Source organism: Beta vulgaris, chromosome 2, assembly GCF_026745355.1.
Source record: "Beta vulgaris subsp. vulgaris cultivar EL10 chromosome 2, EL10.2, whole genome shotgun sequence".
Taxonomy (NCBI): Eukaryota; Viridiplantae; Streptophyta; class Magnoliopsida; order Caryophyllales; family Amaranthaceae; genus Beta; species Beta vulgaris.
This window is the reverse complement of record NC_079203.1, coordinates 3,523,233-3,548,579: the sequence shown is the minus strand read 5'-3', so window position 1 is coordinate 3,548,579 and position 25,347 is coordinate 3,523,233. Positions and strand designations below refer to the sequence as shown.

Below are 25,347 nucleotides of genomic sequence, written 5' to 3'. Positions count from 1 at the left end.
AGCCATGAGATTAGAGGGATCTAAGGGCAGGGATATGTATTCTCACATAACCATGTTATTCTCACCGGAGCCCAAATCTATATATATATATATATATATATATATATATATATATATATATATATATATATATATATATATATATATATATATATATATATATATATATATATATAATTTTTTCGAATATTTATATAATTTTTTCGAGTATCTCACGAGCTTTTCGAGTCGAGTATTGAGTTGCTCGACTCAACTCGTTAACATGTCGAGTCGAGTTCGAGCTCGAGTCGAGCTCACTCGAGTCGAGCTTTGACCGAGTTTTGACCGAGTCGAGTTCGAGTAGCTCGCGAGCTGTCTCAACTCATTGCGAGCCCTATATTAAAGTATCACTCTCCAAATTTCCAATATCCACCATTGTCCAAATTCGATACCAAATGAAATGAGAAAATGAGAAAATGAGAAAATGAGATCAACAACATCACTACTCAGACTCCTTTCCATTCCAACTTCGCTCTCAATTCCTCCCTCTTCTCTCTCCTTCCCTACTCCCTTCGTCGCCATAAATTCATCCGTCATTTTCTCAAAAATTAGGGTTTCGGCTATGTCAACTGAAGCAGGTTCAAGAGATAACAACAATGGCGTCGTTAAATTGGCTTTATCACCTTCATCTTCTCTCAAGATTCAGAAGGGCGATATCACTCAGTGGTCCATCGATGGCTCATCCGACGCCATTGTTAGTCCCTTTTATCCTTCTTTTTATTCTAATTATTGCTTTAATCTTTGATTCTATTTCGCTTTTGTTTTTTTGATTTACGAGTTTTGATCGTTGTTTGAGTATATGCGTGTTAATACTGTAGTAATGTGTGAAAATTTGCAATTTATTTGCTTTTGTTATCTGAAGCTTCCTTTGGTTAGCTACTTAAATATTACTTACTCCGTCTTTATCTACTTGCTACATTTGCTTTTGCACATTTTTCGAGCTGTTTTTTTAGCGTCAATATCTCTTATTCCATCCAATTTAGAATTTGATACTATGAATCTACAAATTGAGACCATACATGACTATAATTTTACTTATCAAATAATCAAATGTTTGATTTCATCATTTCGTCATTGTTGATTATTCCGTCATTGATTGGATTGAATGTTCATGGAGTGGAATATGTGATTTAGTTTAACTTAAGAAAGATCAATTTTTGTTTTGCTTGATTATGTTGAGTGGAATTCATTGATTTTGCCATGGAGATTACAAGTTTGTTGCTTGGCGGAGTTTTCTCTTTCTGCTAGTTTAATTTTGTCATTGATTTTACTCCAGCTCTAAATTCATTTCAAAGTTCTTGTAGTTAATCGAACACGATATGATACTAGAGAACTCCTAACTACTACAGAAAGAGACTACATGAACAACATTGTAATAAAAATATAGTGAGATTCTTTTCTAAAATTTGTAGATGTCGGGACAAGAATGTACAGAAGGAAGCTATAATGGAGTTGTTTTGAAACTTTGGTACTCTTGGACGCATGCGGTTGCTCTAAACCGATGTCAAACTAATTCGTCTGTGTTAGGTTTTGGCAAAAAATGTCCTCTTCTGGAGATAAGTTTTTAAATGCATTTAATCATTTACTTAAATAGTTGAATCATAGGTGATCTAGACTTGCTCTGTCCCTTCTCACTCTAAATTTTAAGTGGTGCTTTACACATATACTTACCTTGAGTCAAATATCGGTTTTTGTGTTCTTAAAGAAGCCGTGATTTTATAGGTTAATGCTGCAAATGAGAGAATGTTGGGTGGTGGCGGTGTAGATGGAGGTACCATAAGTCTACGATCATTGAGCAGTGCTTTAAAATAACGAGATGAGCCTTTGGACATGTTTTAAGACTGCATATTTTTCTTTGATTAGCCATACACAGAGCCGCTGGTCCAGAACTTAAAGAAGCATGTTATAAAGTACCTGAGGTTCGACCTGGAGTTCGCTGTCCCACTGGAGAAGCGAGGATTACTCCGTGTGTATCATAAGTTTCTAATTTTTATTTTGTATTTCAATGAATTAATTTTATCTTCTTCGTGTTTTTCCATTTTATATGCTAAAGTATTCACGACACCGTGCAGTGGTTTCAGATTACCTGCATCTCATGTAATCCACACAGTTGGGCCTATATATGATGTTGTACAAAATCCTGAGGTCTTGCTGAAGAATGCTTACAGGTAAGCTTTTTTGCTTCAGTCTGTGCTATCAGTCAGCTTTGTGTTTATGTCTTCTTAAATTGTCTGAATCCATCATGGGTTCCCATGCAGAAATAGTTTGATGGTTGCAAAGGAGAACAATATTCAATACATTGCCTTTCCTGCAATATCTTGTGGTGTTTATGGGTAAGTTGTCTGAGTTCAACCATTATAATGTTTCCTAGAGTTGTTTTGAATTCCTTTCAAAAAAAAAAAAAAAAAAAAAGTTGTTTCGAATTTTCTGTAAGTGCTGGAGAAAGATTTGCGCAGAACATGCGATGACAGATTCATAGATTTACTCATCCTAGCAGCTTAAAGTAACAATTGCTATTAGTCATTGTTAACTACTCCAGTGTGTGATGCTCGTGATGGTATATGCTCTGTCTCCTTTGCTTACATCCGAAGTTTGTGACTTGACATTATGAACCACATTTTTAAAGTAGGCTGATGTTTTGCAATGGAAGTTTGATTATTGTACCACACAGTTAATTGAAATTTTTAACCTTCATGAATCTCTCTAGTCTGCAAAAATATTAGCCACTCTTTACTGTTTTAACTTGGAAAATATTTTCTCTATTTCAGATATCCTTTTGATGAAGCAGCCACCATAGCCGTATCCACAGTTGAGGAGTTTGCCAACGACTTTAAGGAGGTACCAAGTTTCTATAAACGACTGTCAGATTCTTTTCCTAGTAGTTTCTTATCAATTACTTCAAGAAACTACTGCGTGTAGTTATCTGCTTTCTCCTTGGGTATGAGTATGATAATCCAATTTTCCTCAAATTCACCTTTTATATTGTTGTATACTTGTATAAGTAATTAGCTTCAAGATCTAGAGTCATGTGTCCAATTTTCAATAATCTTCTCCTCTACACCCGGCTCCTCGCTCCCCAAAATAAAATGATATAATGAAAATCCTCACCCTTTTTGGTTGCTAGTCTTGCTACCTTAGTTGTATAGCTAGCCAAGTAATTCATATTAAAATTTGGTGAATAAAACATCTGTAAGCTGTATGGCATTGTGTGAGAATGGATTCTTTATACTTTGCTGCACTACAATACTAATAGGGTCGATCTCAACCTGTATGCAGGTTTCTTTTGTACTATTCTCAGATGACATATACAATGTTTGGTTGGACAAAGCGAAGGCGATTGTTGAAAAATAGGGTTATTGTTCATGACTACAGACTTGTACTTGAATCTAGTATGTTCAGATTGTATAACCAACAAAGGCTCTGAAGTCTAGCATTGAGCTGCTGTGAGAAAACACATTCATAAATAAGAACTGAAACTATATTGTAATACTTTCTGGTTTGAAGCTTAGTTTATGGTTAATTGCCATAATTGATGTCTGCTTCTTGCACCCCTCTGCTAATCTTTGTCAACATGTGTGCTCATTATATCTCATGTCGTAATGTAAATGTATACTTCTGCAATAAGCTGCTAAATAAACTGATGTCTGTATACATCACATATTATGCTGTGTTTTCGGTTCAGCAAATTTATAAGAGAAGGGTAAGATTGTTGGAGAAGGGAATAAGGGATAGAAGGCATTACACGGAGCTTATTTTAGTTGAACTAGCATCGTGTCAGTGTCAAAGGGAAAAGTTCAACGCGCAACCAGAAATGTACATCATTCGTTATCTTGTTGTTTGAAAGAATGTAATCACAGAATTGTACTTAGCAATGAGCATTAGAAAGATATTTGAAAGCTACAAATAACATCTAGTTCTTATGTTGACAAAAACCTACCAACCTCCTATACAAATTGAACCAACACTCATTCATCTTTGTCCTTTGATATACTTCGGGGGAGTCTTCTAACAATATTTTCATCAACAACTTTGTACTGTCTAGAAAAACTCCGGTGTAGAACTCCTGCAAATTTATCGACATGCTCTTCATATCGGCTGTACAAAGCTGGAACTGTAACAAAAATGATTGTGCCTGTGAACAACAAACAGCTCAGAAGTGAGGAAATACCAAAAGCCGCTCCTATTAGTATGTGATATCTGAAGTCAATAGGCACACTTGAGACATTAATTAAGAATGCATGTTCATCATAACTAATGAAATTAACAAGACTCTTTAAACATAGCGCTCTCAAGATCCTGTGCCCTGAATCAAGAAGCTCCAAGTAATCATTCAAAAAGTTCCTCAAGTAATTGCGGTGGGGAGGTAATAGAACCTTGTATTTGAGAAGAAAACATTTGCAAGATACCCTCTTCCTCATCTTAATCACCACAAATTAAGATCCCATTCCAAGGGGGACCTTTAACTTGGAGAACATCAATGTCGTAGGCCAACAGCTATTGTGAAACGAAGGGAGTAAAAAAAGCATGCACTTCAATAGAGCCAGCAGGAAAGTTCATTACGAGAATAAGCACAAAATCTTCATCATCAGGCATCAATCAAGAAGATAAGCCAAGCAAGAAGGGGATTTATCAGTAAAAAAGTGATGCATAGGCAAAATACATATAACAAGACAATAGCTCTACAAATATAAATATAGTTCAAATGATAAAAAAAAAAGTTCTAGATGTAGAGACTAAAAGAGCTTAGTGGTTAAATGATCGAAACAGATTCACATAAAGGACTTCCAGCACCGAATTTTAGAGATTAATCAATTCTAATTTCACGAACAGCTTAAGGCCGGTTCGACATCATTGTCAATTTCCATTTTTTGGTTTTTATGAATGTGAAAGTCATATGATACAAGGGTTTTCTTCCACATCTTAATTTCCCGGTGAATCGAATAACCAAATTTTTGATACCCAGGTGTCTTACCATACAGGTAAAATCGTGCTGAACAATTCTACCCAGTGGGGAAAGCTACCCATCACAAATCACACATGTTCACATATTTACATTTCCTATGTTCTCAAGATATCCAGTGTTCATTGATCAAAACTATGGAGTATGGACTGATGAAAATGGTCGCGAAACATCTTATTTCTTGAGCACATCAACCTATAATTCCAGAAGGGGGTGCTTGCTGCTCGGAAGAAAGCCGGCATTGCATTGCATTTCAGCCTGGTGAATTTTGTTAATATCCTAATCCTTTATATGATGAGGGACTCCATGGACAGTTAAGAAGAGAGTAGGCACCCAACGCCAGAAACCCAAAATAAGTTTGAGGATAATTTAAAATGTCTGACTCAAAAATAAAAACAAAAACTAATGTCCTCTTCAGTGGCTTAAAAGCGCTAATATTCCTTTGCGCTTGTTAAAATAAAGGTCCTTTGCCAGCCTATCTAAATACACTTCACAACAAATAAAAGCCAAAGAAAAATTCTTACTGCTGCTGCTGATGCCTTATTGCCCTTCATCTCTGTTATCAATGAAACATGATATCATCTTCTCTTCCCATTATAAAACCTGAATAAGTGTTGTCCAGATCAAAGTGCGAGGTGTTTTTGAAAATCACAATTATGATCTTTCAACTTCTTGAAGATAAAAAACAATCGCTTTCAAGTACAAGATAGCTGGAATTTATGTAACCCAGAAACCAAATTATTTTCCAGAGCAAGATTGCTGCTATAACGTGTGTTTATTCAGCTATGAGCAAGCTGAAACCAAGATTATTCTTTCCAAAGTACGGGAAATAGCAATCTCAAACATGAAATCAATCATAGCCTTACAGCATCAGAAGTTATCATGAATCATGATGCCTCAGTAAGCCTCAATCTCTCAAACAAATAATTTTCTCACATTATATTATATGTTGTCAGCCTTGACAGTTTTCGGAATGTCATCTCAAGGAATTTCTACCTACAGAATGTTAGTTGGTAAGACTGCAATGATCATGACCTCGCCATACCCCACCAGCAGCTGGATCCCAAGTCTGTTAACCTAGATATAAATCTTCCCCTTCCTCCACCAAAAAGAACAGGACGAATATAATTGCTCCCTTGCTACATATACCATAGCAGCCTAAAAGCCAACTTTTTTACAAACTGCTCCTTAAGCTATCTTCAGCCACCACATAGTCAAGAAACCTAAACATATTCAAAAACTTCATGATACAGCTTCAATAAGCTATCAACAGGCTGGAAAACCACTTAAAAGTAAAGAGCTGATGTGCATTTTCAAAAATGGTCAGATTCGACCTAGAAAAACCTAAATTTCCCCTCAAATGCCCAAACACTTCCGCCACAAGAACTAAGTGCCATCACAAGAATGCAACAGCTATTAACTAGACTACCAAGCACGATTATCACTAATCAACGAAAACAAACATAAGAAAAACAAAACTGCACTTGGGTTTCCAAGTCTCCACCACAATATGATCTGTAGCATCTAATTGCAAACCAGTTTCACCAGTTCTTCATATCAGAATCATCAGGACATAAGCACCAAATTTTGCATTTCACCATGCTTGAAATGCAATCATATTTCGTTGATCCGGAAACATGGCTTTTCGCACAAAAACTAACAAATTTGTCATGATTTTGGCAAAGCTAGAAATACTATGCTAGGCATGTGATAATTTTGTAATTTCAGAAACATGAACTGAAATGAATTTTCTTTTTGGTCTTACTCAGGCAGTCTCACAGCTTACTAATTGTCTAATCAGGACAAGAGTAAGATGCCTACATCAGGACCTCCCCAGATGCTGCCAATGACATGATCAATGCTAGGTGGTGCTTTCTAATTGTTATTGTTGTCAACGACATTACCAGGAACATAGAAGAATTCTAAACTGCCATGTTTAAAACAGTAGATTATTATGACATTAATCATTAAGCCTATCACATCAGATGCTGAGATTAAAAAAAAACACAATTAACAACTTCACACATAGTAAAGCATCAAAAAGATACATCAAAAATTGCAAGATAAAAGCAAGGATAAATCTTCATACCTGTATAAGCAAGGGTGAAGAAAGAAAATAAGCTACCAACAACAGAAAAGAGCCATAAGGCGGCCACCACCTGAGATTAAAAAACATTTTGGTAAGCAGCTTTACTCCCTAATCAGCCACTATCATCCATAAGTGACTAAGGAAATCAAAAGGTGCACAAGATGCATAAGGAACCTACAAATGTTTACTGATAAGCATCAGAATGCCCAAAAAAGCTCGAGATAGATAGCGTTTAATTCATTCATAATGAGTAAAGGGGAGACAAATGTGTGACATAGTATGCTTTGATCACGCTCTATGCAACCAAAACTATACTGGTTCTTTCCGGAAATTTCAATAGAATACAAGCCTGTCTGGAGGCTTTGAAGAGGCATAGGGAGCTTATGCAGCAGAGTAAGCAAACAGGAGAAGCTTAAGGAACTAGGGAAGTTGCATAGATGAACTTCTAGTCCTATCCCTTCTTAAAGATACAACGATTAGGCACTTTACACCAATTTATACAGCTAATTAGGAATGGTTCAGCCTGAGGATATTAATCAATTATATTAAATTATTGATGCTTTGACAGCTTGAAATCATACCGTAAAGAAAAGTCTGAAGTCCTTGCCAACAGTGATATCATGTGCCATCAACAGAAAATAGTTAACTTTGACACGAAATGATGCAGCAGCAGAGATAACCAAATCTTCTGACAACTCTAGTTCAGGCAGTTCTTCCAACTGTCTGCAGAAATTTAAAAAAACATGTAATACTAGTAAGTCATAACACATGGAGAGCTGGTCAACAAGGAGAATATGCATAGATAAATATCCAAAAAGAAAAAGAAATGAGGGGAAACCAAACCTATTTGTCATGACAGCAAAATTGGCACGAAGGAACAGCAAAACTATCAATATCAGCAGAACATCTGAGCAAACTGATAGGAATGGTAACCCAGACTGCTCAAACAATAGCCATCCGACAGTAGCAACAACAATGACCCCACATGACAAGTGCCAACTCTTCCACAAGATCACATCAGCAGCTAAGCACAGAGAACGAAATGTAAATCAACCAGATGCAACTTCAGGATAACAGAAACAAATACGCTGGAGTCCTGAAATCTTGAATTTTCAAACTAAGAAGTCTCCATGTCGATTACACAACCCAGGCCTCTGAAGTTTGACATAATTTTGATGTATAAAGGAACCCTCAAAGTAAAGTGAATGGACTTACAACAGATACAAGAAAGAGAAAGGAAATCAATAAACAAATAACAAACTGGACTTCATGTAGTTCACTAACAATGTATTAGCTACCTCCACGGCTTCACCCATGTTGGATCAGTCGAAACGCCAATTCAAGGCAGGATCGACACAGTTATTCATCAATTTCATATCAAGAAAAAAAGAAGTCCAGACTATCCTACTCCGATCATCCTTTCTTCAATAGATTCTCCAAAACCATCAAATCCCGAGACCCGATCTTAAAGACAGTATAAGGAGAATGATCTTAGAGCAAACTAAAATGTACAAAGTTTTATGGGTTTCACTTTCCTTACACCAAACTCTAAGGTGCATATGCACAAGTGTTAATGCATAATAGGTAATCCCGGTAACGTACACAAAGACAAGATATCTTATTGATTCTGATTACGGGAAATATGTCTTATAACACAATCAATACATTCAAACATGAAAAGCTTAATATAGATCTGTTTCTCCCATTCAAACTCTTCCAGCTAGAAGAACCAAAGTTTCACAATACAAAAACTGTAACCCACTTTTTGGCAGCCCTTAAGCAAAAGAGTTCCCAAAAGTGACATTAACAAATAAAACTAATTCATAAGTGAATATACAAAAATTAAAAGGGAAAGGTAAACACACAAATTAAGATTCACAATCCAAAATCAGCACACATATATTGCTAAAAGAAAATTGACATCTATAATTCATAAAACTCACCAGTCAAAACTCACAGATTAAACCATAACTTCAATAATCAAGAAACTAATGATAAACTTGGTCAAGTATGTAAGAAAAATTTTACCTTGGCCACCTCCCATTATCTGATGCATCGGTTTCTGTCTCCCAAATAACCGGTAAACTGAGCTACAAGACGTTGAAGTACTACCCACATCTCTTCTTTCTTCTCCATCTAACTCACTATTACTATGATCTTGTATATTCTCCATGATTTTACTTCAAATAAACATAAACCCTACAAAATTTGCCACCAAAATTCTTTCAATTCACAAGAAATAACACGAATCATATCAAACACCTAAAGATTAAAACAAAGATTATCCCTTTTTTTAGAACAATTAGAAGATAAAAAAAGGTGAAATACCCACTTGATAAAGAATGACTTGAAAGCTACTGAAGCATCAATGAAGGTCTAAAAACGCTGAATTTACTCAACCAACCTTGTCAAATCTGTAACCCCAATTGACCGTGATACCCTGATTTTATTTTTCTTCCTTTTTTTTTTTTCTGGGTTCGACCAAAAACGGGAATCTAGATGAAACTTTTGTTAATTTTTTAATTTTTCTGGGTCTAAGTGTCTAAACCAAAAAAAACGTCAGCAAAGGGATTTTCGTTATGCAACAACCAATGTGAATGGTTTTGGACTTTTGGTGTAGGATGACGATGATATGAAAACACCTCACGCTAGCATGTTGTTGGTCATGTTTTTGCCTATAAATTAGAGTAGAGGTCATCTTAGATCAGATCGGACTTTAGGCAAAAAAAAAATATAGCCCGTTTTCGTCAAAATCTCGAGCCAATTTTTTGTGCCAAAGCCCACTAATTTGGACATGGCTAAACATGCTTTTTAGATCTTTTACGAAAAAGATCAATATTTAGCCTGAACTTAAGTTGCTCATAACCATTTTCATAATGTATGAAAATTACTTTAAAGTAAAATAGTGTCTTAATAAATAAACGACGTCGAACGATTAAGATGACAAATACATTTAACAAAAAAAATCGCATATTTTTCCTTATATCATGCACTATCTTCGTTTATAAGACTACTCACTCCCCATATTCATCAGTTTTTGAAGTACTACTTATTTTTACTTTATTCCCTTAATAATTAATACTTTTTTTCATCTCTCATAAATTACGTACTTTTTTTTTTGACAGGCTCATAAATTACGTGCTTGCTAATATGAAAATTTAAGGAATTATTTTCTCCTCCTAATGTGAAACCACTCATTGTTTTCCATGGATTACTTAACTAAGTAAACAATAGAAAAAAGAAAGAAACATATTATTAGTAAATATCATTTTTTTTGTTTCGTAAAATAGTCATATAATTGAACTGAAAATATCTTTGAATTTTTTAATTTAATAGATTATAATATAAAAAAGAAAAACATATCTAAATGAAACAATGTTTTATGTAACTTCATAAAACATGTCATGATGTCATGCACTTTTATAGCGAGGGTGGGTAGAAAAACCTCGATTACACAAACTTATTATCGTTTTTTGGGGTTTGTGGCTTCATCGGAATCATCGAAGTTTTCGACATGAGTTACCTACTCTTCTGAAGGTTAAATATTTGATCGAATATTGTTCTAATGATTTGGCTACTTTGCAAGATCATGCTCAATGTCGAGAGCTCCAATTCCTTCATTCCCCTGGTGTCCTTTTAGAGGATGTTCTACTCATACAATTCATTTTGATGGTGCGTGGAACAAGCGTACAAGATGTATGGGTATAAGATGATACCTTAACAACCAAGTGCGCAACCTAGGCTTATCCTAAGTTGCACGGACACGGGGACATGTAGACACGGGGAAACACAAATTTTTAAAGTGAGAAAACGTGGGGGAAACGTTAGAAAACACATAATTTACAATTTTGATAGTAGATTAGGCTACATTTTGAGAGATTTAAAGATATTGAAAGGAAAAAGTAAGGTTGAGTCGAAAATATTTCTTCTAGTGATAAAAAAAACTTGTCGATCTCATTTCAATTCACAATTTATCTTCAAAGAAAATTCAAAATTTCTAAAAATGTCTTAAAATGTCGGAAACGTTTAAAGTGTCGGAAACGGGAAACATCGACCGGTAAAGAGTGTCCATACATCATAAGACTTATCTACAAACAAAGGGGGGTGGTAGTTTCAGGACAGCTGACTCTGCTATCGACGCTGAAGCCCAGACATGTTACCAAACATTAATATGGGCTAAACAACAACATTTTACACATATCTCCCTCATCTTAGATTATACCAACATTGTTTTCTTCTTACATGGGCAACAACAGGTGGCCATCAATCTTCTAAGTTCTATGGACAATTTCTCAAATTCTACCGCTTGATAAGGAATTTGATTGGTGCATGGTTGTTAAGTTTGATCAGAGAGATGTGCATCAAGATCACACGATTGCTAGACAATGTGTGAAGTCTATGTGTCCTATGTTTGTTTGTAATTTATAGTTGTCTTTCGTTTTTCATCTTTCAAAAAAAATATTTAATCTCTATTATATAAGTTAAGGGAGAGCAATGGCGTCCTCCTTGGAATTTACTTAAATGCCTCTCTGGCCACCTAATCAACTCAATTTCATGCATAAACTTGCCAAAACAAAAATATCAATCAAATCAAATTTGAACCCAATGAGCTCATATAAGATTCAATCATATAAACCTGTCAATAAAAAGATTCATAATCAAGAACTTACCAAACGTTAATACTATATACAATAACAAAAAAAATAATTACATACCAAGGATGTCTTGGTCTAGTGGTTAAGATTGAGGTGCTGTGAACGATAGGTCACAAGTTCGAATCCCCCATCCCCTTATTTGTACTGCCTTCGTGGCTCATATGGATAAAAAAACAAAAAAATAATTACACGGCATAACATCCTCTCAAATCAATTTTTTCATAACACAAACTCCAAACAAACAAAAAAATCAGTTCTATTCATAGATTACAGCTTCGCGACATTCTCAAATACAAAATTCTGAAATTTGCCGATTCTTTACCGTAAATCAGGTACGCGGTTCGTTATTGAAAATGAAATTATGTGTGATGTTCTATGTTCAGTAAATCTTAAAAATATGTACTATGTTCAAGTAAAACTAAACTCAAATTACAATAACTCTTACGGATATGTCTTGTATTACATTTTTTTTCAAAAAAAAAAAATTAACTTAAATTACAGTTTATTTAAAATTTAATTCGAATATAGTTGAAATTCAAATTAAAATTACATCATAAATGGTCGAAAAAAAATGAAATTTCTTCAAAAGTAACTTCAATATTCGTGCCCTGGATATAAAAAAATTTGAGAAAAAATATGAGAACTCGAATTGTTTTTGTGCCCATATGTTAAAAAGAATTTGAGAAAAAAAATAATTAAACTCATATATTAAAATCAAAAAATAAAATTTCGTTAATATAACTTTAATATTCATGCCCAAATATTTAAAAAAATTGAGCCATAGTATGAGAACTCGAATTTGGGGAAAATATATAAAAAAAAATACTTAAACCCATATATTAAAATCAAAAAATTGTGCTCATAATCGAATTACAACATAATCTGCAGAGTTTGGACCATGACCGCAAGTAAGCTCGGCGATCCATGACGGGCTGCGCGAAAGCCAATTCCATGACCGCCAAAGCCAACTCTACAACTTGTTTGAGATAATCCTCAGCTAATAATCGACGGTTTCACTTGAATAGAGAGAGAAAAAATCGAATGTATGGTTTGAATTGGGGGAAATTGATGAAAATGATGTTCAATAATTGAATAGAGAGAAAAAAATATTGCGTGAAATTCAGAAATATGAGTATGGTAATTGGAGGAGTAGTGGTTTGATTTGGGAGAAATGTCGTCGCACGCATTGCGTGCATTAAAAGCTAGCTAGTATAACTAAAGCGAGCGAAAAAAATATTTGATCATTTAAATTACGGTGGTTTGGTAACGTATTTGGGTTATTTATCGATTATTTGTCTTATTATGGATAAAAACGAAGTAAAAATACATTGATGAAAGTTGACAATAAATTGTATCCCCCTCCGTCCTTTAAAGGATAGTTTCAACTTCTATTACTCCATTTTAGTGTGCCGTATTTGGATTAGGTCCACTATCTCAACTTAATCTTATCTCTTTTGAATGTACTTTTTGTCTTTCGCCGTTCCAAAATTATTACAATACTTGACTTTTTTTTAGTAGTTCTTTAATTAAATTAACAATACATGGAAAAAAGTTATACCGACATATGAGACAACTTTCACAAAACAAATTTTTTCTCCTTAATTTAACATAAATAGTATCCTGTCAAAAAAAAAAAAACATAAATAGTAGCACAAATACGATTACCCAACTTCCAACTCCCTCCTACCTCTCCGTGTCAAAAATAAGTGTTGTAATCATTTTGGAACGGATGAAGTACTATAATATTACCCATTATATTTCCCGTCATATCCTTTTTTTGTCTTTTCTTAATATAATATTATTTTGGGAAATTCTATATGGTGACCCTCAACTTTTTAAAATTCTATTTGGTAGACAATTTTTATCTTTCCTCTATTTGGTAACCCTCTACTCTATTTTTTTAATTTTATTCAACCTTATTGCATTTTAAAATCATTTTTTAATTTAAAAACTGATTTTTCAATTACAAAAACTGATTTTGAAATTTAAAAAAAAAAAACAATCCTCCCCACCATTACCACCCATCCCACCCTCCTTTCCCCTCCCTTAGCCTGTGACCACAACAAATTCCGGCGACCCCTCCCCTTCCCTTCTCCATTTCCGGCGCCCCATCCCTGTTTCCGGCACCCCTTCCCCTTCCCTTCTCCATTTCCGACACCTCCTCCCTTTCCCTTCTCCATTTTCGGCGACTCCTCCTCTTCCCTTCTCCATTTTCGGAGCCCCAGCCCTGTTTCCGGCGCCCTCTCCCCTTCCCTTCTCCATTTCCGATTCCCCTTCCCTGTTTCCGGCACCCCTTCCCCTTCCCTTCTCCATTTCCGACCTCGGCCACGCCAACTCCCTACCCCGTCCTCAATTTCGACCCCCTCCCCAACTCCCTACTCCATTTCCGCTTTTCCTGTAGGTTAAGGTTCCAGGGAATCGGTTTCGTCGAGGTGGTTTTGCAGGAGTAGGGAAAGAGAGTGGATTCTGGGAGGGGGTTATTTTCGATAAGGGAGGAGGTCGAAAATGGAGAAGGGAAGGGGAGAGGGTGCCGGAAACAGGGGAGGGGGGTCGAAAATGGAGAAGGGAAGAGGAGGGGACGCCGGAAACATGGAGGGGGGCCGAAAATGGAGAAGGGAAGAGGAGGGGACGCCGGAAACATGGAGGGGGAGCCGGAAATGGAGAAGGGAAAGGGAGGCGTCGCCGGAAACATTGAGTGGGCGCCGTAAATGGAGAAGGGAAGGGTAGGGGTGGCCTTTATTTGCGGTGGTCACAGGGTAAGGGAGGGGAAAGGAGGGTGGGATGGGTGGTAATGGTGGGGGAGGATTTGGGTTTTTTTTTTTAAATTTCAAAATCAGTTTTTTGTAATTAAAAAAATCAGTTTTTAAATTTAAAAATGATTTTAAAATACAATAAGGTTAAATAAAATTTAAAAAATAGAGTAGAGGGTTACCAAATAGAGGAAAGATAAAAATTGTCTACCAAATAGAATTTAAAAAAATTGAGGGTCACCATATAGAATTTCCCTATTATTTTTCATGTTGACTTTAATATATAAGAATCAACTGAAATCTCTACACTCCAATTATAAACTAGAGAGAATCTGAATTTCAAAGGAATCAAATCATCTTTTTTCTAACAATAAAAGAATGAAATACATAAAATTTTCAACTACTTAAAATCAGATTTCTTTTTTATTCCATCAATATTAAGTTACGTTTCGTTACACTTCCTTCAAATACTCCATCCAAATTCTTTTTGTTACTTCTAGTTGCTTATTCACAATTTCAAGACAAACTCTAACCATTAGTATCTTTTATTACATTATCTATAAAACATATGATAAATTAATATTTCCAAAACACACATCAAAAGTACTAAAAAGATCCCACATAATAAATACTATTCTCCTTAAACATTACCGAGAAACACTATTATACAGTTACGAGTTTCCTATTCTAGGTTTGAGACATTCCATATAAGTAATTTTTCTTACGCATAGTACACCCAGCTCCAGAGCTTAGCTCCGATTTCATACGGATCGACCTGTGTCGCACACCTGTTATGGACGAGTGAGTCTCCAATAAGAATTTCTACATACGGCGAGACTCGAACTCACTTGAGATATCCTTTATGCGACATCAAACTGCTCACCACTTGAGCTAAAACTTATTCGACATTTCATATAAGAACTACAAATAGAAACAGAGGACGAAATATAATATAAATATGTAAATTAAGCAACTCCCCACGTCTAAGCATAGTGAGGCAAAGAAGTTAGAAAGACCCAAAAGAAGATCCTTGGCTAGTTGGTGTTAGGTAGTATTCTACTACTACCAACATTTTGAGATCGACAGCGCAACCTCAACGTTCTACTCGGAATTTCTAACTTTCATTTTAAGGCAAGATCTTCACTTTTCTTTTTCTTCCCCTTTGATTATTTTAATTTCTGATTTTTCCTCCCCCCATTTTTATTTTCCTCCTTTGTAACAATTTTATTACTAATAAATACTACTACATTTTTCATGACCTTCCTACTGCTACCCTCTTCCTACTCCAATCAGATCTGCTCTACATTTCCTCAAATTTGCCAAATTTCATGATCTTTCACAAAAATCTGAGGTGGGTTTACTTGATTTTCAGTTGTACTAGTTTTTTTTGGTCTTAAATCTTTAAAGTTTGATTCTTTTTGCTAATTTTGGTTTTATTTTTTTGTGGGTAGACTTTGAAGTGGAGGTTTAATCAGTGATCATCACCGACGAGAAAAAAAAAAGTAAAAAAAATAAATAAAGAAAATGAGTGAAAGCAGGGTAGGATTTCAGCTTGGAACAATTGGGGCTTTGAGTCTCTCAGTTGTTTCTTCTGTTTCTATTGTTATATGCAATAAAGCCCTTATGAGTTCTCTGGGTTTTCATTTTGGTAAGTAAATTCTTCTAAATTTTACATTTGGGTGTTTTTTTTCTTATTAGTTTAATTGTGTGGTTGATGAGTTCTGATTTTTTTTTCATAATCTATGAATTTTTTTGGGTTTTTTTTTATATTCATGATGGAAAGTTATGTTTTGTTAATGTTATTTTAATGCATAAATGTGGCCTGCTTTAAGCTGAATTGTTGTTGATTTGGTGTCTGCTGAGAAAGTCTATTACTTGGGAGTTGATGATCTTATCTGGTGAAATGAAAAGAAACTGGAGTTGTTTCGGAATGAAAGGGGTTTATGGTTTACTTTAGAAAGGGCTCTGGCATTTATGAGATGTGGGAATTGGGGAAAATGTCAAGTGGGATTATATTTCCATGCTTTATATGGCGATCTCTCCATCAGAATGGCATAACCTGAATCCTTGTTAGTGAGGCTTGTAGACAATGAGAGTACATAAGTGCGGTGAGAGACTACATAGGATGAAGATTTGGTGCTTGTATATATGTATATATACTTGGTGAGAAGTTATATAGGATGAAGAGTTGGTGCTTATATATATGTTAGCCAACCTTAACTTAGAGAGTAACAAGATCACCATGACTGATTCTATCAGACACCCTAATGTGCTGACAGTGGACATGAAGCATTAGATTGGGAAGCAACATTATCATAAAGAAGTAATAGGAGCGTAAGTTCCATGGGAATGTAGTGCACCTACATCACTAATAGAGGACAAACAAATGGCTATTTGCATCAGTATAGGACTTAAGAACAGTTGGTTGCTTCTTTTAGCACTATGAGATTAGATTTGGACCCTGGAAGCTTGCATATCCAAGAGTAGACCGGGAACTATTCGGCCACTGCCTAATTACCATTGACCTAGGTCATGACCAAAGAGTGATGCTTGGATTTGTGTAATGTCAACCCGTGAATGGAGTTACTTTTTTTTTTTTCAAAGATAAGATGAAGTTCCTTGCAAGTAAGGGGGAAAATTGGGGATCCCTCCTTGCAAGGGGTGAGACTCGATCCCTTGACTTTGGGATCGGAGGTGATGCCAATACCACTAGGTTATCACCTGCTGCTCCGTGAATGGAGTTACTTACACCTTGTAAGTACCTGGAAATACGGTTAAATCACACAAGAATGAAAATTCTGATAGTGTTTGAGAATTTTATTCTAGGGTCTTTTTAGGCCCTTGATACCAAGAAAATTTACGATGAAACATACTCACCCTCCCTAGAGTCAGTGGGATACACACGCACACACACATACATGTATAAATTACAATAATCACATGTTTGTCCTTTTAACGTCTAGTACTTGGCAGCCTGCATATTGTGTTGGGAGTTTCGTGGTTTGATGTCATAACTCTGTCTAGCCATCTACCATGGTATGAAATTAGTAACTTGATTGATTCGTTACTGCCACAATAGATGGATTGCAGTGTTGTTTAGTAGATGCATATTTTGTTGAATATCGGTTGTGGCTTGTATTCCCCTTTGGCTGCTGTCAGTTAGCACCTTTACAGCCCTACTCCTTTCCATCCTTGAAAGAAGGGAGCAAAAACATTTTTGGTAACAATTACGACTTAGAAGCGAATTTCCACAATTTTACAAACTATGAAGTAAAAATGACGGTGTTTTTGTTAGAGTTGATTTTAACTCAACAACCTTCATGAACATATTGTTATTTCAAGTTTCAAAGATGTATTCTTTTCCTATTAATTCCTAGAATTCCTTGATTTTGGTAAGACAAAAATGTTCGGATGGCTTTTAAGTTTTTGACATCCTAGAGGCATAAGCAAGACCACAATGATTCTTGGTATTGCAGCAAGTTAAGTCTATTCCACTTGAATACTCTTTAATTAAAACTAATGACAGGAGAAGTATTGAAAAAGAAATTGTATGATCTGGTAGTTGTATAGTTTACATGACAATTTAGTTATATAATTGTTTTGTCTAGTTCTATGACATTTGGAGATGTTGCAGGGTAAAGTATCTGATTCTCGTCTCACTGAAAATTTAAAGCATTTCGGAGGGATAAAATTTTAGTCGGTCCAATAAAGAAGGATTTTATTCTTTCTAGGTTTTAAGTGATACTATGAAGTAGGATGGTATGCTTGTGCAGGGACAAAGCTAGAAACTAGTATAACAAGAAATCATAGAGTCATAGACATTCTAAAAGTTTGACATGTCATGCCCTAAATGCACAACATTTTTTACTTTGCTCAAAAACTTAACTTTTGGGCAAGTATTTGATACATACCAGTTTTTGAAATGACTACCTTGTAATAATTTTTAGAGCAACTCTTCTAAAAAGAATTTTAGAGTAACACTACATGTTTGCTAATAATGCTCCCGTGGTGTCTATCTGGGGATTATAAATTTGACAAGCTGCCCAAAGTGCCCAAGATTTTGATTTTTTGAGTACGATGTTTATTAACCGTTGTTCGTTTCTTGTTTATCTGCAGCTACTACATTGACAAGCTGGCATCTGCTTGTTACCTTTTGTTCTCTTCATATAGCTTTGAAAATGAAATTTTTTGAACACAAATCATTTGAACGACAAGCTGTTTTGGGGTTTGGCATTCTAAATGGAATTTCCATTGGACTACTAAATCTCAGTTTGGGCTTCAATTCTGTTGGTTTCTATCAGGTATGGAGCTTCCTAATAGTTTTTTTCATTTGTTGCTTTGCTCCTTTGAAAGTTGTATTGAAATAGAGAAGCTTAGATGGGTTAATAAGGTCTGACGTGGATCTCATGTTTCTTGATCCTATTGGCATAATGTACAGGAAAGAAAGAGGATAAGAATTTGAGAAATGCATAAAATTTGGAGCTATACTTAATTGTTTTGTTAATGTAAACATTGTAAACCAATGACACATATATTTTATTGTATTTATTAAGTTCTGGAATGCTTCTCATGTTTCTTGATCCCATGTGCTCAATGGAGCATAGGGAAGAAGAGGGTAAGAATTCGAGAGATGCGTAAAAGTTGGAGCTATGCTTTATTGTTTTGTTGATGTAAACCAATAAATCATAGATTTTGTTACAGTTGATACATTTATTGGCTGCTCATGTATTCAGTTGTGATTTTTTGGCTCCTGTTATAAGATGGAAATTTTTGTTTCGTTTTCTCGTGTTTTGCTATTGAAAAATAGTAATTGAAGCTCTTTTATTAATGCTGTTATGCAGATGACAAAGCTTGCGATCATCCCATGCACTGTATTTCTGGAAACGGTCTTTTTTAAGAAGAAATTCAGGTCAGTTCAGAATCTAACAGTAGCAATGGAAACTTCTATTTTCTGGGTGAACTTATGAGATTTTAACTGCAGCATTCATCAATGGTTTTGATACATTATGAGAAAATTGTAGCTTCTGAGATCTATCGTAATTAATCTCATTAAATCTCGATATCCTTTCGTCTCTTTATAGTCCAAACCCTTGCAGGAGAATCGGTAGTGGGATTATTGTTTGATGTTAGGCAGTAGATGATTGTCTAGTGGAGGTGTGATGCCTTCAAATACGAATCTGATTTGAGTGTAAGATGGAGGCATTATGCCTTGAAAAAAAGAAATTTGAGCATGTGAACCCTGTATGGTTTCTGCACTGCCTCCAGACATTTAGAATTGGAAGTAACATTAATACTTGGTCCTGACTCCTGAGGAAGCAAAGGAAGCACCCCTTTATTCTTCTAAACTGCTTTTTTGACATATCCATCTAAATTCTTACTACTATAACACTCAAATAGATAGCAAAGAATGCATTTAAAGTAGCTTTTGGACGCGATCCAATTACACACAAACACAGTGTATTATAGCCTTTTATGAGTCTCCTAAAGCCTAGGGGCTGCAAACAGTCATTACTCGTTAGTATTAACTTTGGAAAAATACAACAGATTCTTCTCCTCAAAAATCCAAAGTGTTGTAGTTGGAGATGATCTAGAATCAAGGATAGGTCATACTTAAATTCTGGGTCTACTAGCACTCTATGGCTCGTAAAAAGCTGCAAGCAGTCACTAGTATCAACTTTGGTTAGCCACTACTTTACTGTCAAATGCTTCTTAAGACATCTTGCTGAGATTGAGAATAAATAATATTACTCCCTGTGCTCTTTAATATTTCTATCGTTTCTTAATGGCACGGACTTCAATTGTAAAAAATATATATATATATAATTGTCTTGAACCCGTATGATGTTATTAGAGTAAGAGATAAATGGTAGGAGTACTGATAAAAGTAAGAGATCAGTGGCAGAAGTATTAATAAAAGTAAGAGAGAGTAGGTGAAATAGTGCATTAGTGGGGCCTCACCTCACCAAAAAGAGATGGTACAAGTATTTCTAAGAACAGTAGTATTTTGTGCATTTACCATGGAAATTGAGATGCACTAATGTTTCTGATTTTGTCTATTCTCTGGAATATGGTCTTCTTTTGGTGTTGGTATATAGCTTTTTCTGTACTGAAGTTTTTTACTGTCCCTTCTTGCAGCCGGAGCATACAGAGTTCTCTTGCTGTGCTTCTTATAGGCGTGGGGATTGCCACTGTTACAGATCTGCAGCTGAATGCTCTTGGATCTTTCTTATCTTTCCTTGCCGTGGTCACAACCTGTGTAGCACAGATTGTATCCTTTCTAAAACTGTTGCAGTATGCCGTTACCTTTCTGTTATTTCTGAATGAACATGCGGTTATGATTTTTATGACTACTTGATTCAACTTTATATAACACAGTAGCTTTCTTAATAGAACAAAGTAGTTGATAAGATATAGACACAATTCATATATGTACAACATATGCGGACAGGTGCCAAATTTCATACTTATCTCAAGATGCAAAGCAAGATCATTGCCATAAATCTTGTTATAAATTTCCTTGAGTTGGAGAAAAATATATTGGTCTTTTCTGTGCAATTTAATGTGTCCTGGACGACAGTTTTCTCAATCAACTATTAAAATATATTAGGGGGGTCCTTGCAATTTGCAACTTCTGTAGACCTTCTGGAAGTGATAGATGGAAGCGTATTAAGCTGAATAACTTTGATCATGAAAGTCAAAACTCTGGTTATTTCGTAAAATCTTCTGTTGACAATTTGCATGGTCCTAGTTCTTTTATGATTTGGTGAACGTGCTTAGAAGAGCAATGGGCAAAGGCTGTTAAGATTAATGCCTGTTGATGCATAACTAAGAGGAAATATGCAGAAAATGAGTGGGAAATCAGAGGCTGGGGGGATCAGAAAAAGATGAATGCCTGTTGATGCATAACTAAAAGGAAATTTTGGTACAATTATTGGGCTTATTTGGTGATAAATTAATCAGATAGAGATGTATATGAAGGACTTCTATTCATATGAATCATTGTGTAGATATTATAAGGCTGTTTAGATGAATAGAGTGGGAAACTCAGGGGCTTTGGGGGTGGGGGGGGGGGGGTGGGGGGGGGGGAAGGAGGAATCCTAGTGTCTGTAATAGGTTATGCAATAGCTAAGTATTTCTTCTTGGGCTTATTTGGTGCTAAATTAATCAGATAGAGAAGTATATGAAGACTTTTATTCATATAAATCATTTTGTAGATATTATAAGGCTGTTAAGATGAATTCCTGTTGATCCATAACTAAGAGGCAATATGCAGAAAAAAGAGTGGGAAAAACCAGGGGCTCTGGGGGAGGGAGATATCCTAGTGCCTGTAAGATAAATTATGCAATTTCTAAGTATTCCTTCTGTCTGCACTCTGCACTGCTGAGTCCTTAGTGGCGGATTCTTCTTTGGCAGGGCATGCTGAACCACTGTGTTTTTCCTTTGGGTTTAAAAGATGGTGTTACAAAGCACAAGGAGTGTAATAATTCTTTTGCGCTCTTTCAAGAATTTGAAAAGCTGTTATTATGCAGTTTGTAAAAATTACTTCAGAAGTCAGAAGTGCAGTTTTTGTAGCTAATTTCAGTATTTGATCTCTGTTTCCTGTTCTTTCTTCTTGTAGGGGAATGGGTGTCATGCATAATGCCAAATACTGCAGATCTTCTACATTCTTTTCCATTGCTGTTTGAGTCTTGTAGATATTCATACCGAGTTTCAAGTGAAAGTTGTTTAGAGGAACTATATGTAGGTTGGACTTGAGTCTTTACTGTTGCTATATGGGTTAGGTTCTACAAGAATGTTTACAACCAACTGAGGTCTTACATGGGGGATTTAGGGTACTCTGTCATTAGTCAAGTTGGTAAGTGAATTTCCTATGCTTATGTCTCCTCATTCCAATATCTACTAAAATTCTTGTGTTTTTTTAAAAAAAAATCCCCCTTAAAGATAAGTTGGTTCGAAGCTAAATCTTTTCGAAATCAGAATTAGTTGGATGTGATGGTTTGACTGATTAAAGGACAGCTGCCAAGGCTTTCATTATGACGCTGTAGGGTTGACAATTTTCAATATGATTTATAGATAAAGTCAAACTACATAATATTATTTGATAGATCTGTGTTACTCCCTACGAAAGTAATGTGTACAAAATAGTGTCCCCGTTACAAACAACAGTCAGTTCTGTACACAATAGCAGACGCTGCTCTCTAAAAATGTTCTTCCGTGTCTCCTGACTACAACATCCACATAATTTCCATGAGTTCTTTCGGCCAAGATCTTATGCTAATTGTCTCATCCAAACCCATATAGTTCATCTGTAGATATGGGTGATTATAGTTAGGCAAATCCACTCTTCACTTTGCACCAAAAAGAACCGAAACCACACTTCACAGGCCATTGCATGAGCAGATTATCACCATTTCTTTACTCTTCCAAATAGCATGCCTCACCAAAGGAAGTCGCCTTCAGAGTTCAGAGAGTTGCAAAAACCTCCCCTTTCCTTTGTTTGGCTTCTCTACTTGCTGTTGAAGATATAGGATGAACCTTAATGATTGCGAAACCTCTGATATGTTAATAGCATGATGCTGGTATTTATTTTTAGGTCTTCTCTCAAGTATTCAGGTTAATGAGCTTCTGAGAGATATTTGGGTATGAAGTATGAACAAACTGGAATTTATAGGTATTCTAAGTGAAGAGATATTGAGGGTAGAATGTTGGAGACTTGGGAGTAAACGCTTGGAAAAATATGCAAAGCATATTCAGAATATTAGATTGCAAAGTGATCATGAATCTTGACATGAAGATTTTTTTGATTATGAGAGGAATATGGTAAAAAAAATATTTTAAGTATACCTGAGATGTCTGCTATGTGGATGTTCTTTCTGACCTTGGTGGATGTTTTTGGGGCTGCAGGGCGAGGATTGGGGGAGGGACTTGGTCTTACACCTGTGAACACTCTCGAGTCTTGACTATAATTGCTGAGATTGATAACTATAGAAAGTCTAGGCAATCGGAAAATATAGAATTGGTAATATCATTTCATGGATATTCCTAACCTTCTGTAGCAAAATGTTATATTCTCCACCATTAGTCATTAAGTTCAGTGGACATCATTTCGTTTTCTGTAGACTGAGCTTGATGCAGATATTTGGTCGATCTGTAAAAGGCTTTTCAATTTCGTATGATACTGGCGTCAGTGTTTTAATCCCTTTTCACTTGTAATATGTTGAGATACTTGTTTATGAGGACCTTTTTGTTTGCGCCTTTGTATTATCATTAGTGTCTAGAACAGGGATATGGACAAGAGTTCTATGTTGTAGATGTTATTCCTCTCCCCTGCACCCTTCCCCTCTTTAATAAATGAATGGTAGAGTAAGCTGTCTGGATTACTGGACAAGTGAACATATGTATGTCTTTGCATCTATGTATCTTTTGTCTTGCATCTATGTATCTTTTGTTTAAGATCTTAACCATATTGTACTAGATGACTAATACCATCCAGAAGAAGTATAAAGTCTCTTCAACTCAGCTTTTGTATCAATCCAGCCCTTACCAGGCAGCAACATTGTTGATCTCCGGGCCATTTCTAGATAATCTTTTGACGAATCAAAATGTTTTTGCTTTTAAATATACAACACAAGTAGTGGTAAGAAATAAAATATGCATTTCAGTGCATACCTCTTTCCAGTTGATCTTTTCTCTGTGTAACTATATCTTTGACAAGCATTTGTTATTTTGCAGATTTTCATCGTTCTTTCCTGTTTGATTTCTGTGTCCGTTAATTTCAGTACTTTCCTTGTGATTGGAAAGACATCCCCTGTCACATATCAAGTGCTGGGACATCTGAAAACATGCCTTGTTCTGGCATTTGGCTACATCTTGCTTCATGATCCATTTAGCTGGAGGAACATTATGGGAATTTTGATTGCCTTGGTGGGCATGATTATTTACTCCTACTACTGTACCCGAGAAGGTCAGAAGAAGGCTACTGAAGCGGCACCGTTAAATCAGGTACTGCTTTCTCCTAATTTTTTATTTTTTTCAAATGGTTTACTTTTAGAGCCAGTTCATTGCTGACATCCGTATTCAGTTTTCAGATCTTTTTTAAAAATACAAAATTGAATTTGCATACTAGAAAAAAAAAGTACTTTCCAGTTTACTTGATTATGAGAAGTATGATTAGCTTAATGTATAGTCTATTGTGTACGAGTCTATGACTATTGATATCTTGGAATCAAGAAGTGTAAACTGACTGGCTGACCGTGATACAAAAACGTTTTCTCTGTGATCTGTATCATTTCATCAATGAGCATTTTCAATTATAATTGAGGCTTATCTATAATTGATCTAGGTTAAGGGAGATGAGTCTGATCCTTTAGTAAATCTGGAAAGTGGAGAGAAGGGGTCTACCTAATCAGAAATCTACAGAGGCGCCTCGAAACAACTTTGAAGGTTACGTGTTTGACGGAATCGTCGTCTTTGTATGCCATTGATGAGCACTAGGACAACTGCTTATGTGAAGATAAATAGAGTTAGCTGGGATTCTCATATAATGCTATCATCATCAACAGGTATGGGCTGGTGATATAGGAGCTTTTCAGTAATAGCTTGGCAGTTGTTAGTTGAGTTTGAAGAACTGCCCTTCATTATCACCATTTTTGTCATATAATTGTTTGGCATGCTCATAGATAATCATTAGTCTTGTTCTTAATATAGTTCAAAATGTCATCATAGATTTTATAAATATCATCTTGATATAAATTCATAATACCTTTCAGCTTTTTAAGTTCTATTTGTCTCTATAATATTCTTTTGACATTTTTATGTTAGCTCAATTGCTTAATCAGAAGACAAATATTGATA

At 35.5% G+C, this 25,347-nt stretch overlaps 3 protein-coding genes across 7 annotated transcripts; 2 read left to right on the top strand and 1 right to left on the bottom strand.

Moving 5' to 3' along the window:
* The first annotated feature begins 397 nt into the window (after positions 1-397).
* Positions 398-3,587, top strand: LOC104887643 (uncharacterized). The gene is made up of 7 exons (XM_010672324.4): positions 398-733; positions 1,762-1,810; positions 1,903-2,005; positions 2,112-2,207; positions 2,298-2,372; positions 2,808-2,877; positions 3,316-3,587. The coding sequence occupies exons 1-7, from the start codon at positions 464-466 to the stop codon at positions 3,388-3,390; spliced, it is 738 nt and encodes a 245-aa protein (XP_010670626.1). The 5' UTR covers positions 398-463; the 3' UTR covers positions 3,391-3,587.
* A 245-nt stretch (positions 3,588-3,832) lies between these two features.
* LOC104887642 (reticulon-like protein B16) lies at positions 3,833-9,740 on the bottom strand. 4 transcript variants are annotated; one of them, XM_019248050.3, is made up of 7 exons: positions 9,421-9,740; positions 9,117-9,287; positions 7,932-8,112; positions 7,670-7,811; positions 7,089-7,158; positions 5,524-5,602; positions 4,031-4,171 (listed from the first exon to the last, which is right to left on the bottom strand). In XM_019248050.3, the coding sequence occupies exons 2-6, from the start codon at positions 9,259-9,261 to the stop codon at positions 5,562-5,564; spliced, it is 579 nt and encodes a 192-aa protein (XP_019103595.1). In that variant the 5' UTR covers positions 9,262-9,287; positions 9,421-9,740; the 3' UTR covers positions 4,031-4,171; positions 5,524-5,561. The 4 variants fall into 4 exon arrangements, with proteins under 4 accessions (XP_010670624.1, XP_010670625.1, XP_019103595.1 ...); XM_010672322.4 differs by lacking the exon at positions 5,524-5,602 and having other exon boundaries at positions 3,833-4,171; positions 9,421-9,738; XM_010672323.4 differs by lacking the exon at positions 5,524-5,602 and having other exon boundaries at positions 3,833-4,171; positions 9,493-9,738.
* Positions 9,741-15,468: 5,728 nt separating this feature from the next.
* On the top strand, positions 15,469-25,270 carry LOC104887644 (hypothetical protein). Of its 2 annotated transcripts, none has more exons than XM_048638161.2 (8): positions 15,469-15,624; positions 15,945-16,141; positions 18,610-18,794; positions 19,335-19,402; positions 20,629-20,761; positions 23,969-24,130; positions 24,226-24,495; positions 24,836-25,270. In XM_048638161.2, the coding sequence occupies exons 2-8, from the start codon at positions 16,018-16,020 to the stop codon at positions 24,896-24,898; spliced, it is 1,005 nt and encodes a 334-aa protein (XP_048494118.1). In that variant the 5' UTR covers positions 15,469-15,624; positions 15,945-16,017; the 3' UTR covers positions 24,899-25,270. The 2 variants fall into 2 exon arrangements, with proteins under 2 accessions (XP_048494118.1, XP_019103596.1); XM_019248051.3 differs by lacking the exon at positions 15,469-15,624 and adding an exon at positions 15,649-15,844.
* Positions 25,271-25,347: the final 77 nt, after the last annotated feature.

What these genes read in the sequence shown, in the direction of transcription:
- LOC104887642 (XM_010672322.4), bottom strand. Translation starts at nt 9,261, where the DNA reads ATGGAGAATATACAAGATCATAGTAATAGTGAGTTAGATGGAGAAGAA. An exon ending in GATAATGGGAGGTGGCCAAG is followed by an intron (nt 8,113 to 9,116) that starts GTAAAATTTTTC and finishes CTCTGTGCTTAG; the next exon opens with CTGCTGATGTGATCTTGTGG. An exon ending in ACTTCAGACTTTTCTTTACG is followed by an intron (nt 7,159 to 7,669) that starts GTATGATTTCAA and finishes TTTTAATCTCAG; the next exon opens with GTGGTGGCCGCCTTATGGCT.
- LOC104887643 (XM_010672324.4), top strand. Translation starts at nt 464, where the DNA reads ATGAGATCAACAACATCACTACTCAGACTCCTTTCCATTCCAACTTCG. An exon ending in ATGGCTCATCCGACGCCATT is followed by an intron (nt 734 to 1,761) that starts GTTAGTCCCTTT and finishes GTGATTTTATAG; the next exon opens with GTTAATGCTGCAAATGAGAG. An exon ending in GGAGAAGCGAGGATTACTCC is followed by an intron (nt 2,006 to 2,111) that starts GTGTGTATCATA and finishes GACACCGTGCAG; the next exon opens with TGGTTTCAGATTACCTGCAT.
- LOC104887644 (XM_048638161.2), top strand. Translation starts at nt 16,018, where the DNA reads ATGAGTGAAAGCAGGGTAGGATTTCAGCTTGGAACAATTGGGGCTTTG. An exon ending in ATTCTGTTGGTTTCTATCAG is followed by an intron (nt 18,795 to 19,334) that starts GTATGGAGCTTC and finishes GCTGTTATGCAG; the next exon opens with ATGACAAAGCTTGCGATCAT. An exon ending in AAGCGGCACCGTTAAATCAG is followed by an intron (nt 24,496 to 24,835) that starts GTACTGCTTTCT and finishes TAATTGATCTAG; the next exon opens with GTTAAGGGAGATGAGTCTGA.